This window comes from Pseudoliparis swirei, chromosome 12 (genome assembly GCF_029220125.1).
Source record: "Pseudoliparis swirei isolate HS2019 ecotype Mariana Trench chromosome 12, NWPU_hadal_v1, whole genome shotgun sequence".
Classification (NCBI taxonomy): domain Eukaryota; kingdom Metazoa; phylum Chordata; class Actinopteri; order Perciformes; family Liparidae; genus Pseudoliparis; species Pseudoliparis swirei.
In genome coordinates, this window is record NC_079399.1 from 9,964,343 (window position 1) to 9,979,554 (window position 15,212).

At 40.7% G+C, this 15,212-nt stretch overlaps 1 protein-coding gene across 3 annotated transcripts in view; it reads right to left on the reverse strand.

Annotated features, from left to right (window-relative positions):
• Positions 1–324: 324 nt before the first annotated feature.
• Positions 325–15,212, reverse strand: part of adgb (androglobin) — a 39,239-nt gene continuing 24,351 nt past the window's right edge. Inside the window, exons 22-35 of one of the 3 annotated variants that reach the window (XM_056428701.1) lie at positions 15,034–15,162; positions 13,418–13,511; positions 12,599–12,730; positions 12,230–12,383; positions 11,678–11,865; positions 11,207–11,373; positions 9,161–9,324; positions 7,639–7,750; positions 5,346–5,497; positions 4,118–4,273; positions 3,860–3,941; positions 3,657–3,714; positions 891–1,074; positions 325–769 (exon numbers count right to left, since the gene is read on the reverse strand). In XM_056428701.1, coding sequence (XP_056284676.1) covers positions 560–769; positions 891–1,074; positions 3,657–3,714; positions 3,860–3,941; positions 4,118–4,273; positions 5,346–5,497; positions 7,639–7,750; positions 9,161–9,324; positions 11,207–11,373; positions 11,678–11,865; positions 12,230–12,383; positions 12,599–12,730; positions 13,418–13,511; positions 15,034–15,162 — 1,982 coding nt within the window. In that variant the 3' untranslated portion in view covers positions 325–559. Of the gene's footprint in view, positions 770–890; positions 3,112–3,656; positions 3,715–3,859; positions 3,942–4,117; positions 4,274–5,345; positions 5,498–6,683; positions 6,707–7,638; positions 7,751–9,160; positions 9,325–11,206; positions 11,374–11,677; positions 11,866–12,229; positions 12,384–12,598; positions 12,731–13,417; positions 13,512–15,033; positions 15,163–15,212 lie in introns of those variants that run through there. The other 2 variants (XM_056428702.1, XM_056428703.1) reach the window with 2 other exon arrangements.

The window sequence follows — 15,212 nt, forward strand, 5'->3', positions numbered from 1 at the left end:
ACACTAGGTCTTGGTCTTGTAGGAATCGGACTCTTCAAAATATCAATTAACCAATGAATCAGTGCCACTTGTGGGAGGGTGGCGGTGCAGCGTGCCTGGAGTCATACAGTCAATACTGTGACCTTTAAGAAAACAAAAGGTTTGTGGAATATAACCAGGCGTACTGGGAACCAAAAAGGCAAATCCATACATTGCAAGTGAGAATGCTTGACATTCTCAGTGCAATGAAAAATGTGCACAGCAAATAAAATGTATTGTACTTTTGTAGGTCAGCAGTGGCTCTGTTAATGCAGGTTAGAAATAAAGGCTGAAGGAAATAGTGTGTGTGGTATAAGTATATATTCTTTTAATATGACAAGGAATACAGTACAAATGTTGTGAAAGTATGAACACAGTTATATTTCAACAAAGTCTAAAGACAAAGGCAAAAGCACTGACAGGTGCAACACCAATATTTTGGTCAGCTATTAGCTATTATATAAGTGAAGGCTACTATGTTAAATAAAGATTCTTTACCAGTCTACGGAGGAGAACTGAGACTGGAAGTTAGTGCCAATGATCATGATTTATTCCTGCCAGCACTTTTGCCACGTTTGTTTCGCTGCTGGTTGGCAGGAGCGGTGAGCGTTGTTGTTTTTTCTTGGGCGGCCTTCTGAGCGTCCTCCAGAGCTTGTTTCTCTTCTTGCTTCTTTTTCACGGCTTCCAACTGGCGGCTACTAAATGACCCGCAAGCATCCAGGAATGTCTTACAGCGCTGCCACAAGAATTCCTGGAGTCAAGAAAATGACACAACATGTTTCACCAGAGGGAAAGGAAGCGGACAACAGATCTCTCTCGCTTTCTTTAATCGGCAAAACCGATCATTATTACTATTACTTGTCTTTACTGACCTGCATTTCCTTATACATCTCCTGCTGGTGTATTATTAGCTCCTTTCTGTTGAGCTCCTGCTGTTTCTGATGCTCCAGCACATTGTCTCGGACCAACCGGTAAGTCTGGATCTTTTCTAAGCGCTCCTTCTGTTGGATCTCCTCTATCTGCGAGTCCATCAGCACTGGAAAATCCTTTTGGCGTCTACCGACATACACAAGGACTTACAATGTGATCTGTGTGTGCAGATTAATTCACTGCAACATGAGCTAATGCCTTTTGCACCGTTTCGGTATAGTCTCTCACCAGAATGTGAACGCTGGATGGTTCATTTATTTATAGTAAGAACTCAAGAGGTTTTTTTTCTCTGAGAAATGCAGTGTTGTGCAACTGCATAATGTTACTTTAAAGTCAGGAGGGAGTATTTACAGGATCAGATATTGCTGATATTAGCAGCTCAAGCAATAGAAAATGTCACAAATTCTACAAGTTATTTTGTGAGATTGGACAACTAACAATGTTTACACCGGCAGAACAAATACAAATGGAAATGTGGCTGATAAATGCAGAGATAGGAAGAGAAATGACGAGGAGTGGCACTCTGAGGCACACGTACATTACCAGAGGGATAATAGATGCTAAAGATGCTTTATCTATTATTCCTAGAAGATGACCTTCATGAAGAAGCAAGACCAGTAGAGGTGATGGTGGAGTTAATTTGGATCTGCCTGTAACATGTGTGCACACATTCTGAAGATGGCATGCATGAGTGTGCACGTGAGTTTAAGGTGTAGGCGGACATGGACACACGTGCGGGTGGGCACACACACACACACACCGACACACACACACACACACACACACACAGCAAGCAAGGGTGGAAAGGTGATGGGAGTGGAGCACATCTCACTGGAGTGACAAGCTCATCGGGGTCCATAAATAACTATCTAATTAACAGACCCAAATATCATCTAATTTATCATGGAGAGGGATGGAAAGGGGGAGAGATGGAGAGATGGATGGGAGGGAGAGCACTGGGAGACACTGAGGGCAACCATGGCGGGAGACTCTTTCCTTCAGAACACTGTCAACTTTACATGTATCAGAGCATTTGATTCATGGAAAATGTATACATTATAATACACATCACCAACCTTCAGATTTTTGATAATCTCAAACAACCTGGAATAGTTTTCTTAAACCTTAATAAACACTTTATCGTATAATAAAGGAACAGCGTGTAGCATTCATGGGGGTCTCTTGGCCGAAATGGAATACAACATTAATAAGTATAGAGCTAGCTGCCATGATTCCACAGTAGCCCAGAACGGACAAACTCAGAAGGGTTCATAGGGCCAGCTAGAAGCCACCAAATTCTACACGCAGCACTTTTAAATTAATGGTACACTATAATTACTTTTGATGAAAAACAATACCCTCTCCTGCCCATTGTTTAACCCTCCTGTTATGTTGCGGGTCAAATTGACCCGGGAACATCACGGCTGTCTGTAAGAAACGAACATAACAGGAGGGTTACATGTCTTTAGTTTCAGTTGTGTAAGTCTTCGTAGAGCCTAATGTACTGTTGTTAGATCTGTTCCTGAGGTCCTTCATGGAGAACATTTGATCTGGAAGCTCAAGCGGAAGTTCAGTCAGGAAGACACTCTTTACACTCCTTTTCATTCATAATCCCAGTCTATAATCATCACACTGATTATTACTCCATCAGCTGATTGGGGCACTTTAAATGAACCAATCAGATTCTGCTCAGTTTCTGTAAGCCAATCAATTTGTTGTTGTCAAACTTTTAAATCGGTTCTCCTCTCTGCTGCTGTCAGCTATCATTTCAGCTGAAAACAGATGCAACCCTCCTCCACCCCAGGCTCCTCCAATCAGCATGCGGCAGGCGCCTCATTCATCATCGGGTTACAGCGACTTCCTTCACCACCCCCACCAGTGTCTGGACTCTCGGGGGGATTCTGCAGACATCAGCATCACTACCCCTTGCTCATCCTAATTCAATCGCCAAAGACTTTGCACTTTTTAAATATATGTAATACATTATTGTTCAACTCAATACAAGTCTCTCCTGATTGAAATGTATTTATTCATACTTCTTTTAAGTTTGGTCTTTTTCGCCCCTCAGCCTCCCCTCATTGTCGAGTATACATCATTGCCCACTGGAGTCCATGCATTGCCCTTTCAGCTTTCCCAAAGTGTGCAGTCGTTGTGCGGCTCATCCTGCTAGCCACAGCACCAATGGGAGCAAAGGTCCAAAACACAGGAAATCACTATATATATGAACCAAACTGCCAGAGATACAGATGCTGGTATGTCCACCGGCATAGCAAAATGCATTCTGAGAATACACAACAAACAGACACTTATAATCCTCTAGTGCAGCCGGGCCTCGCAGCAACAGCAAGACTTAATTCAGGCTCACAAAGTGAGAACAATAGAGGGATCCAATGTATTCATAGGCAACTGGAGTGCGTAGAAATAGGATTTAAAAAAAGCTTGTTAAGAAAAATACAATGTGATGACCTATCTGCCTTAGTGTTTTTTGCATTATACCTCCTTTGGCCTCTATGTACAGATATGAATGTGTCTGTTTGGAACTGCAATGATAATACTGTAATGTATAGTTGATGTGATTATAGAATTATCACATTATGGTGTGATGGCTACAATCTGCTCTAATCATCATTCTATCGTTATATGCTATCTAGTAATAATAAAAATAAAATATAGATACAAAGAGAATAAGTGTAAGAGTGTCAAAGCACCTGATGAAGGGAGTGTAGTCCATGGTCAGCTTCTTATTAGGATCCAATCTGGAAGCAGCTGTCAAAGAATCGCAAAATGTCTCATTACCACACGCTATATGACAAATAAAAGAAACAGAAAGTGCCCAAATAGATATGTATACATCATTGTGTGTGTGTGTGTGTGTGTGTGTGTGTGTGTGTGTGTGTCTGAAATATGGTACCTGGCTCTGCACCATCTGGAGTAGTGTCATCACCTGCTCGATGTTGGAGCTGGTTAAGAAACTTGAGGCGACACTGTGAGGCCTAAAAGACAGCAAAATGTTATTTTGGAGTGTATGTTGGATAGTATTTAAACACATTTTCTAAGTCATACCTTTCACATTTCTACAAACGATAATATTGGGAACACCTCATGGAAACGGCTTCAACTTGTAAGTAATTACATTAGAACACCATTATGACCACAGCTTCTGGGTTACCTTCTCACAGCGGCCTGGTTCAGCCATTTCCCACGCTTTTTTAATGGCTTGAATCTGGTCCATTCTGTCTGTGTCCTTCGCCACCTCAATGCTCTTCGCACTGCTCTTGTCAGCGACCACACGCAGAGTCCAGTTGGCCTTGGTCAGATCAAGGCTCTGCACAAAGACGCACACACCCCAGACGGACACAAACATGACGCACATGTTCAAGCGCACAAACATCCCAGTTGAAGGTCACCTCAACACAATACATTATGAGTGTGTCTCTTTCAATGAGACACTCAGTCTGGTACACAGTCAGACAGGATTGTTTGTCCTGTTCAGCCGCCTGGTCTTCATTTAAAATAATAGATCATTTGAGTTCATCTATTTCAAAGATCGTCCTGTCCGCTAGCTGCCAATGCCAAAACAAATGAATCCTAAATGGAAATGTATTCATGGGAAGCTGCTATTCTGAAAAATGAAATAAAAAAGTGCCATTGTCTTTCGGGTTGGCCATGGACGACGCAGTGGAGAATAAAAGGCACTTGGAACAGAGATGTTTCAAGCAGCTGTGTTTCTGACTACTAAACTATGACCATAATAATAATAATTAGAGTAAATGCATGCAGGTCACCAGTCTCTCTTTGTGAGCAGTTCAGAGTCAATGAAATATGTAAATACTGCCCTGCCTGATAAAAGTTATTTCAGGATAACATCAATCTCATTAGAGGTGGGCTTTTGTGACGAGGAATCAAGTGTGTATTCAACGGATGTGCCTCCACGCTGCCCTCACGAAACAAAAAGGTTAATATTACAACGTTTACTAATTCATACTAAGTTCCACTTGAACCTACTGTATCATTGGATACTGTGAACATAACTAGTCATCTAAAGACTACAGAAGCAGTTCATAGCATATATTGAGTAAATATTGTCTTTTGCTTTTGAATTCGCGAGAACCTATTTCATGAAAAAGTTTTCATATGTAGCAGCAGAATATAATTGCAATTAGAATACCCAGCCAATAAACTTAATGGAACAGTTATTTGGAAATGGTATTTAGCAGATATGATATGATGAAAGCTTTTCAGTATCCTGGGCTGCATAATCATAGTCATTAGCTGGTAGGCAGAGAAAAGATGTTCCTGCAACAACTAAGATCTCAGTTCACACATATTCTATATACATACCATACTATTGGCAGTTGACAGTGTTGTGGTGTTTTGTGGCTGCAGTTAAGTATTACCGTTTCCTGCCTGGAGCCAGATTTCGAGTTGGCAGCTGGCTTCCCCTTCTCCTTGTCCACTTCCCCTTTGCGGTTGGCTTTCTGTGAGCCAGGTTTGTGCCCATGCTGGGGCGGTGTGTCACTGGAGGATGAACGGTCCTCAAGCTTCTTTACTACATTTTGCAAACAGAGATTAGGTGCATTGGCATATATCACCATCTACGACACGTCAGTGGTGTATGTATGTGATCCATATGGGCAAACTGGTGTTATTATTAAGAGAATCAAAAGCATAATGTAGCCTGTCTTTGACAAGCACACAGTATATGTATATCACAATAAAGTGAGCAAGTATGGAATATCAACACTACGGATACCTTTAAATATGTGTGAGAAAACATTGCTTGCATTTGTGCAAAATGATAATTTATTTGCCACATTTTTGACACGTTTAGATCAATTTAATTATTGGGTGAAGGGCAAGAAACACTTAATTTTTCAAGACACATGTTCAATGATCTTCACAATCAACCTCAGCTAATCGACACAATTAAAGCTCATCTGATGTGGGAGTGTGACATAGTGAGCCATCGATGCCCGTGTTGTGTGGTCACATGCGTGCTAGATGGCACTGTTGCACTTCATAGCTGAAGTGAGCACAATCCCCAGTTTAGATAAAGCATTAACTATGAGTCTCAATCTGAAATAGAGGGGCAAAATAATCCATGACAATTTGCCATTCTGCCTGAACAGATTTGGTGCATGCTTATTAAGTTACTCTTATCTCAAGTCATACAGATATTCAATGTTCAAATTGAGTCCATGCGCGTTGTCATTTCGGGCCGATACACTTATCGAAATCTGATTTTCGGCTCGCTAACCTAAAATAGAATGTACCACTTTTATTTTTTTACTGAGAGCCTAAAAGCACCATTGTTTACCACTACAGTTAATAATATGTTACGGGTGGTGAGAAGGAGCAGAGATGTGTAAATGTGCATTCATTAAACATGCACAGTACATTACTTGGACTGCAGCCTCTTGAGCAACGTGTTTCAGCGGTTTCAAAGCGTGGCGTGGCATGTGGTGATTGTGTGTTACATGTAGCATGTAGGGAGCATGATCAAGGGCACCGCCTCACCACTGAGACCGAGTTAAACTGGGTGAAATTAATTCACTCTCCTGCTGAGATATTTCCCAGGGCACCAGGGGGCAAGAGCCAACTTCATTTGACTTCCCATTGACCCACTTTCATAAGCTCATTGGAGAACCACCGGAGGTTTGTGTGGACGTTGGTCCACACGTACAAATATGGACAAACCTAAGCAAATGTTGGGAAAAAAACCTGAACATGCTCACATTTATCCATGAACAGAAAGCACCTGCAAAGAACAAGAAGAGCATGCAGCACAACCCAGAACACAACATTACTGTACATCCTGCACTATACCATTACTATAATAAATATGTAAAACAGAGGTTTGACTTCCTCTTTCGTCAAAATACATCTGATTACTGTATTTTTAGTTCAGGAATGCCTCCCACACAGAGACTAAATACAATGCAGTGTTGTCAGAAGCAACAGAGAGAAGAGAATGACAATCCAATGACAGCAGGCTGGCCTTTCTCTTCAGGCAATCATGCAAATTGTCACCCATGCACTCTTTCACATCAACATCCACCCGTGTCGCAATTTAATTCATCGCCTGAGAATTTTTAGGAAGCGTCTGAAAATGTCAAAGCCCAGAATTTTCAATCGATGCAATTTGTGCAGCATGATTAAAGAAAGAAAAGGCGAGTTGGTGGCAGAGGACAGGATTATTGCCTCAGCCAACGACCAGTGGGCACAAGAAATCACACTCTGATCTGCGAAAGCAGCTGTATTAATTTGGCTTTCATTAGGCTTGTGATTAACAGGCCCCTGGCTAGTAGAAGCCCAAAACAAACAGCATCTGCTTGGCCCCTGACACTGCCTACTGTGTATCTGCCATACATCACACTGTAACACACAATAAGCCATGCAAAAATAAATACGGAGGCCATATTGGAAAATCCATTGAGAAGCCAGGTCTTAATATCTGAACAATTTGAAATGCTAAAATACAAAATAGTCATGAGCCAATAGGGGAATATTGGTAATATCTGAACCCTGCATATTGCATACGTAAACCCTCATGTGGATGTTCAGATCACAATTGATTAAATTAACCAAACATATTTATATGTTTTCATGGGGGGGGGGGGGGGGGCAATGAAAACCCCTATGTTTCCCTTGGGTGTTGTTGACTGTTTGATGTTGGGTTTGGGTATGTACCTCTCATTTCATTCTTCTCCAAGTCTCTGAGCATATGGACAAAAGCCAGCTGAGATTCATCCAGATCCCAGCTCTTATGAAGCACCTCCGCCTGCACCACATACTTATGAACCTGTGAAACACATACGAGCAAAGTCAGTGTACAACACTCAGTTTAAGCATGACGTGATAGATGGATTCAAAAAAACCTACAGCATTATGCATGTGGCAGGCAACACCATAAAGGCAAAGCCAACATGAGATGGACGTTATTTTGTGAACAAACAGCTGAAAAATAAACTTGTGCGGATGGTTCAGAAAGAGAGACGCAGAGATCGTGAAGAACTGCGCATTTGTCTTTTTGCTGTTTTCTGCGCTCTCAGACAGAAAAAAATGCTTGGCAGAATGAGAGAGAGGAGGCAGAGGGCGTGTTAGCCAAGATTATATTGGGGGTGGCAACTCCCACATCCATCTCACTAAACAGAATAGATAGAATTCAAACAAAATCCCAAGTTGAAAATCAGAGTAATAGAGCAAGACATATTCTAGAAAATGTGCCCATACCAATTGTCTGACTGTTTGTAGTTGTAATAGAGGCTAATAATTACAATTATCACAAGTGATTGTGTTGTTGTGAATTCCCATAACATCATTGTTGCAATGAAGGCCACATTGAAACATTATCTGTTTTATTAAGTCCCACACACATTACAATGAAGGAGCCTTGAACATCTATCATAACCAGGTAGATATCGAAATGTCTGGTGTGTGTCCCTGCTGCGTAACGCAGCGCTTCAATCACTGACCCTAAGTCTTGATCAGTGATCTAAGTCCTGATCAATAACCGGTTTAATCTGGCCCACTGCTGATCTGATCTATAAGATGTGACATGATGTGTCTCATTGTTATTGATGTCGCTACTTTGTTAGGTTACTTTGTTGAAAAGATTTTGTGTGAAAAAGTGTTTAACACATGCGGGATGTGACCCACTTCTTAATAGGTGTTTGTTCTTACAAGACTCAATTCACTGTTGTAAATGACAAATACATTGATTGAATTTATGAGGTCTAAACGGTTACTGAGGGAACATTACACTGACACTTGTCGCTGGTATCAATGACAGTCGCCACAGCAAAACAAATAAATCTCAGTTGATTTTCTTAGTTTTATAGTCTGTAAAAGTGTCATGTGGTCTGGTGGTGCACACAAATAGCCTGCAGTAAATACTTTTCCGAACATCACACTGACTATCTAACAGGTTTGTTAGATAGGTGGTCTTCAGACAATCGAGCGACCCATAAATCATGCACAAATCTCTGCTCTCCGACAAGCACTGATAAGTCAGACAGTAACAACGAAACCACCCCTCCAGTTTCTGCTGCTCCACTCTGTGCGAGAATGAGCGTGTGGGTGTGTGTAAGTTTGTGTGTGTGGGTCTGTGTGTCTGTGTATATGTGTGTGTGTGTGTTTGTGTGTGTACAAGTGAGATATGTAAAGTGTTTTGAGCTACAGCAGATATCACACAGGCAGTTGTCAGTGATACCATAGTTTCTGTGGGAGGCTGGATCTGGTCGAACGTGGAGTCTGATTTTCCAGCAGTGCTGCCCTCCTCTTCTCCCTCCTGGGGAGTGTCCATCACCTTGCCTCCCTGGCCCTGGGTGGGGGATCCCTTCTGCTTCTGCTTCTTCTCATCTGTGGAATTAAGGGCTGTAACAGAGAGATATTACACTCAGGCCATATCTGAGAGAAGACAAGAGTGTTCGCCAATCTGAAAAAAGTAAAATATGACTTAAAGGCTCAGTTCATCCACAATGGATGTAAATACAATATTTTAAATAACCATTAGTGGTATATATCAAGGGGGATAGTCTTGTATTTTTTAAGATAGCTATTTCTGTAATTTTCTTCCACCTCAATGGGATTTAAAAAAAATAGTGCTCAGACCGTTAAATAATAAATAACATTAAAAATGCAATTTATATAACCATATAACCCCAGTGGTTGGATTCGGGCTGTGGACCTTTGTTGCATGTCATACCCTTCTCTTTCTTACTACACTGCTTTAACATATACTGTATCTACTGACTATCAAATAAACGTAAATATAAACATGTATATGTACATATATATATATATATGCATGTATGTATGTATATATATATATATATATATATATATATACACACATAGGTTTTTTAAATGTTTATGAATGAACAGTAGTATATACTGTACATAAATAAATATACATACATAAATATTCATACATATACTGTATATCCATACATATAGCCTTTAGTTATCAAGCTCCTCTTTTATGGAACCAGCTTCCAATTTCAGTCCGGGAGGCAGACACAGTCACCTCGTTTAAGAGTAGACTTAAGACCTTCCTCTTTGACAGAGCTTATAGTTAGGGGCTGAATCAGGTTTGTGGTCCAGCCCTGCCCCTGCTGCTATAGGCTATAGCCTGCCGGGGGCGGGGATGCACTGACACTGAGTACCTACTTTTTCTCTTCTCAATCACACGTTACTAACTCTGCTTTCTCCCCGAGTCCTTTTTTTTTTCGTCTCATGGGGGTCATGACCCTATGTGACGACACATAGATCCTATCTGCCTGATGGATCATTGAGGTCTGGGTCGTGGAATTCCTGCTGACTGACTACGCCACTGTCCTGAGACTCTCTCCTCCTCCTCCTCCCCGCCATCTGCCTGATGATGGTGGTGGTCTCCCATCGAAAATATGCCTATATACTATTAACATACATCTGTCCATCCTGGAGAGGATCCTCTGTGTTGCTCTCTCCAGGTTTTTTCTTTTTCCCTCTGAAGGGTTATTTGGAGTTTTTCTTTCCGATGTGAGGTTTTTTTTTGGGGCAGGTCTGTGTACAGTATTGTAAGCACACTGAGACAGAATTTGTAATTTGTTGTGAAATAATAACAAATAAATAAACTGAATTGAAACTGAATTGAATATACAAACACACATATACATATATACACATATACACATATAAATATATATATATATATACACATATCTATATATACATATGCATACATATTTACACATACATATATATATGTATACACATACATATATCCATATATATATATACATATATACACATATATATATATATATATATATATATACAAACATACATATACAGTACAAAGTATCCATGAGTGAAAATGTTACGAATCTAATATGATTTTTTTTCCAGGAAAGACTAAAAGGAAAAAGGGTCCAATTGCGAGCAGAGTAAGCCATAAGGACCCTAATTGCAATGTTGTGGGCTGAATCCCCTTTACAGCATACCACCAGCCCTCTCTCTCATACAGTGTAGGAGCCCTGCTGTTTGATGTGGTGTGTGTGGTGTGTGATGTCTGTGTGTTGAATATCAGTTTCACAAAAATGCTATTGTCAGCAGTAAAACGAGAAAAAAAAGGAGTGAAAATGCAGTTCAATGTTCAGTGATTTGAGAGTGGTGCAGCTTTTATATGTGAGACAGACAGTGTACAGTTTGACACATCTTATAGAATGATACACACGGGTTACATTCACCTCAAATACCTAACTGAATGACTCACCTTTGTTGTCCTGGAAGCAGAACACAGGTATTACCACATGACCCTTGCCACTATTGCCAGCCACCACCTTCTCCTGGTCCAGGACCGACAGACGGATCAAAACGTCTGGCTGTGAAGTCTGAAACTGAATTGTTCCAACGACGTCTGCAGTCACCTGCACATTGTAACTGTGGAAACGTTTGAAATGATTGGAGGTAGCATTTGTCTCTCCAATTATCTTTAATGTCTTCTTGTGTTAGAACATGCAACCTCCTGAAGTGGTTGACTGTTATGTTTAGTAAAATATGTGCACTGACTATTTTCAGACCTTATTTCTAATAATCAAACCTCTCAAATGTATATACTGTAGTGCAAGAGAGAATCACTGAGAGCTATTTTTTGACTCACCTCAGGTACAGTCAATGGACTATTATAAATATGACTCTTATTCTATATATGTTAAACAAATAAAAAGCTTGTTCATTATCTTACCGACATATGAGATTTTTGTCATTGGGAATGTAATAATCCCGGAATGTCTTCACTGAGAACGTGTTGAGTGGAGCGTTATGGGAGAGTTTTGGAAGGAGGTCCTTTGCGCCAATCAAGCGCATCCTCCACATTGCACCAGCAGGGGGTGATTCACATGTGACAGCCTCTGCCACAAAGGTGTAACCAAGCTGGAACAAAAGAGATAAGGAGTTCATGAAATCTAAATATTGTTATTTTCCAAAGGGAATGTGTTCGACGGATATAAATAGAGGAAAGGACAGTTTTACTGTTCTCTCTTTTGGGATGTATTTCGATGAATAATACTATGTCTAGAAATCTCCCTAACAGTATTACATCAGGAAGCCACAAATGATCGACAAACAGTCAACAGATTTGTATCCAGTTTTCGATTTAGTCAGAAAGGAAGCCTTATTGAACAAACATGGTTATATGAAAACAAACATGGTTATATGAAAATCTTCCACAATTAATACACAATATTTCATATACATGAAGGTTTGAAGTGCAAGTGCATTTACATCATCCACAGACCTTGTTGGGTTGATAGACGTGGTTTGTCACTTTGTTGAAGAACATGTCCAGCTCCTCTCCTGTGTCATTGTTTATGACGTGGAGCAAACAATTAGGGACTGGGGAGTAGACCTTTGGTACTAGCTGCATCTCCTTATGAACCAGGAACACCTCTCTTAACAATAACAAACAACAAGATATCAGGTCTGACTAAGTTATCGTCTATTGTCGTTTTTTAAAAACATTTTGTTATTACATAATTATTACATAATTATTACATAATTGTGCATTGCTCAAATGCAATTTGCACCTGGATTCACCCAGATTTTCGAAGACAGGTTGTCGTTCACTGACAAACCTAACAAGCATGACATTACAATGTTCTCTAACCTGAAGACCAAGAGCCAGGAGTTGGCTGTGTCTTGAAGAGAGACGGAGTAATCAGCGAAGGTCACTCTGGTCCATTCATCCTGCTGACAGGGGTAGATCTCTGCTCTCCTCTCAGAGTGGTCAATTATATACCTGTGTAGAAAACACAGACGTACGGAGCACATTTAGACATTTAAAATATGAATGAAGCATTAAAATCAATGTTTTTGTGAAAATAATTTACACTAACTGCTTGTAGAAACATAACTCTGATGCAAATCAAATAGTCAAATCCAATAATACATTGGAGGAAAGTAAATTTGCTCCACGTCTCAGTGTGAACTTTGACTAAAGTGGATGTCAGTTAGGAAAAACATATGCTCAAGGGTTCACAACACACAACCCTCACACACACACACACACACGCACACGCACACACTTCCCAAGGCAGCGGGTCATTCGGCAGACGCTGCTAGCCGATTGGAGCAAGGAGAGGATAAACAGCAGATGGTACCATTGGGAAAAGATGGAACACCATTTGGAAAATGCTCCCTGCCTGGCCGCCACAGGCCACCACAACCAGGAGAGGGGAGTAGATTCCGGGCGTGCAGTGCAACAGAGAGGCTAAATGCATCCATACTCTGTCCACAGCATTGGCACAGGACTGCAGTGGGAGCCCTCGTATCCTCTCATCTAACGCCATCCGTGTGAGTGAATACCAGCTAGGTTAACGAGTTGAGAGATGTTGTGTCTATGTGGGTACAGTTCATACATCGTGTGCACGTTATTTGTTATCTTTCACCATAAAGGCAATATGTTGACGCATTGTTTTTCATTTACCGTAGCAAGAGGGCGGCATGTTTCTCTGCATCAGATTCAATCTTCGGCCACATGTCTAAAAGGATCTTCGAAGCACTGAGTTGCTCCTTTGTGCCTAAATCACATGAACACACACAGAAAAGTAGCCACCATTAAAGATGACAGACAACATATGTTGCCATCAAAGCATTAAGATTGTCAATTAACTAGTTAATGGTGCATTACAGGAATTACAAAATGCATTTAGCTTCATTCAGTGAGTGGTAAGAGGAGGACCATGACATTGACATTAACACGCATTTTACCGGATGGTTAACATTTGATAAAAGATGCAGTCGATTTTATTTATGAGTACACATGTGTCAGTAGCTGTTTGTCCATCCAAGTGAAAGAAACACTGTGAGGAGATAGCTGCATGATAGACGTTGTGACCTCGCAGCCTCCCTGCACCCCTCCCTCCCGAGCGTTCAGCTCTCGCTTTTCAAATGGCCACTTTTTCAAATTGATAGAGCCATTATCGCAGGCCATTGTCCAATGCTGGCTATTGAGAGCTGAAGACGTCCTATCATCTTAAGAACATTAAGTGGAAAAGAGCAAGGAGAAAAAAGCATGAGGTATAAACAGTTGTGCTGGCAAAAGGGAAATAAGAAAAGTCAAGTTATTGGTTCTCTCAAACAAATGGCTTTAGAGAGGCAAATAGTTAGAAAGGGAGTGTTTTTAATACTTGATTGGTGTTTTGCCGTTCCACGAATGCAACTCCGAAAACAGCACTTAGTCCTTTGACAAGTAAATAATACAATTTGAGAAAAAGTAACAATGAAAAGCCTATTTCGTATAAGTCATAAGCTGTTCATCGTGTGTGTGTAAGTAAGTAAGTAAGCTCAAATTACATTTACAATTGTACATAACTGATTTATGCAAATACTGCAGTAATGAGGTTGTGCGTACTCCCATATACAAGTAGTTCAGCTGGTGACAGTGTTCTGTGTAGTGTGAGTTAACTTCAGGTCCAACCAAAAAATCTAAAATATCTGGGAAAAGTAATGCTGCAACCAGCAGTCAGGTTAATTACCACCACTTGGATCTTAAAAATAATTGAACTGAAACAGAGGACCAATTTAACAAAGGCAAAGAATCAGCAATGAATACATTTACAAAGGAATAGCTGCTCACTTCGGTCTATTTATTTAATCTCTAATTCTTTCCAACAAACTGGTCAGTGTTTCCACGTCGAAACTTGGATTGGCTGGTGTGGCTATTGATGCAGGAATGTGTTGTGCGTGTGTGTGCGTGTGTGTGTTTCCTACATTCCGCCTCTGTGACCACCCTTTATCTGTCAGGGTGTATTAGTCAGAGTGGCAGTGTCATAAATACATATTTGTGCCTCTGCTCAGAGGCTCAATATGTGCCACCAGGCTGAATCAAACAGTAAATGTAAGACACAGGTGTTTTGTGTGTTTTCAGACACAAAATAATAATCTAGAAAAGAAACCCAGGCATTATGTTGTTTTAGTTCCCCCTATGTGGACCCTTTAGACATCCCAATTGTTGCATATGTTTGTCTTTCAAACCAGAGCATTAAAGAAGAAAGCGGAATTCAAGACGATCTCATTAACAATAATAAGTAAGTATTTTACCCGGTTTTGAGGCATTCAAGATCTCTCGCACCAAGTGTCCTTTGAATGCGGCCTGCAGGACGGTGACTGCCTTGACCTCCCTGTCTGTTGGCTCCTTGTCTCTTTCTGGAGGCTTTGATCCTACATCCACTTAAGAGAGTAACAGCAGAACACTGCAAGTCAATATTGAATAGTGAACT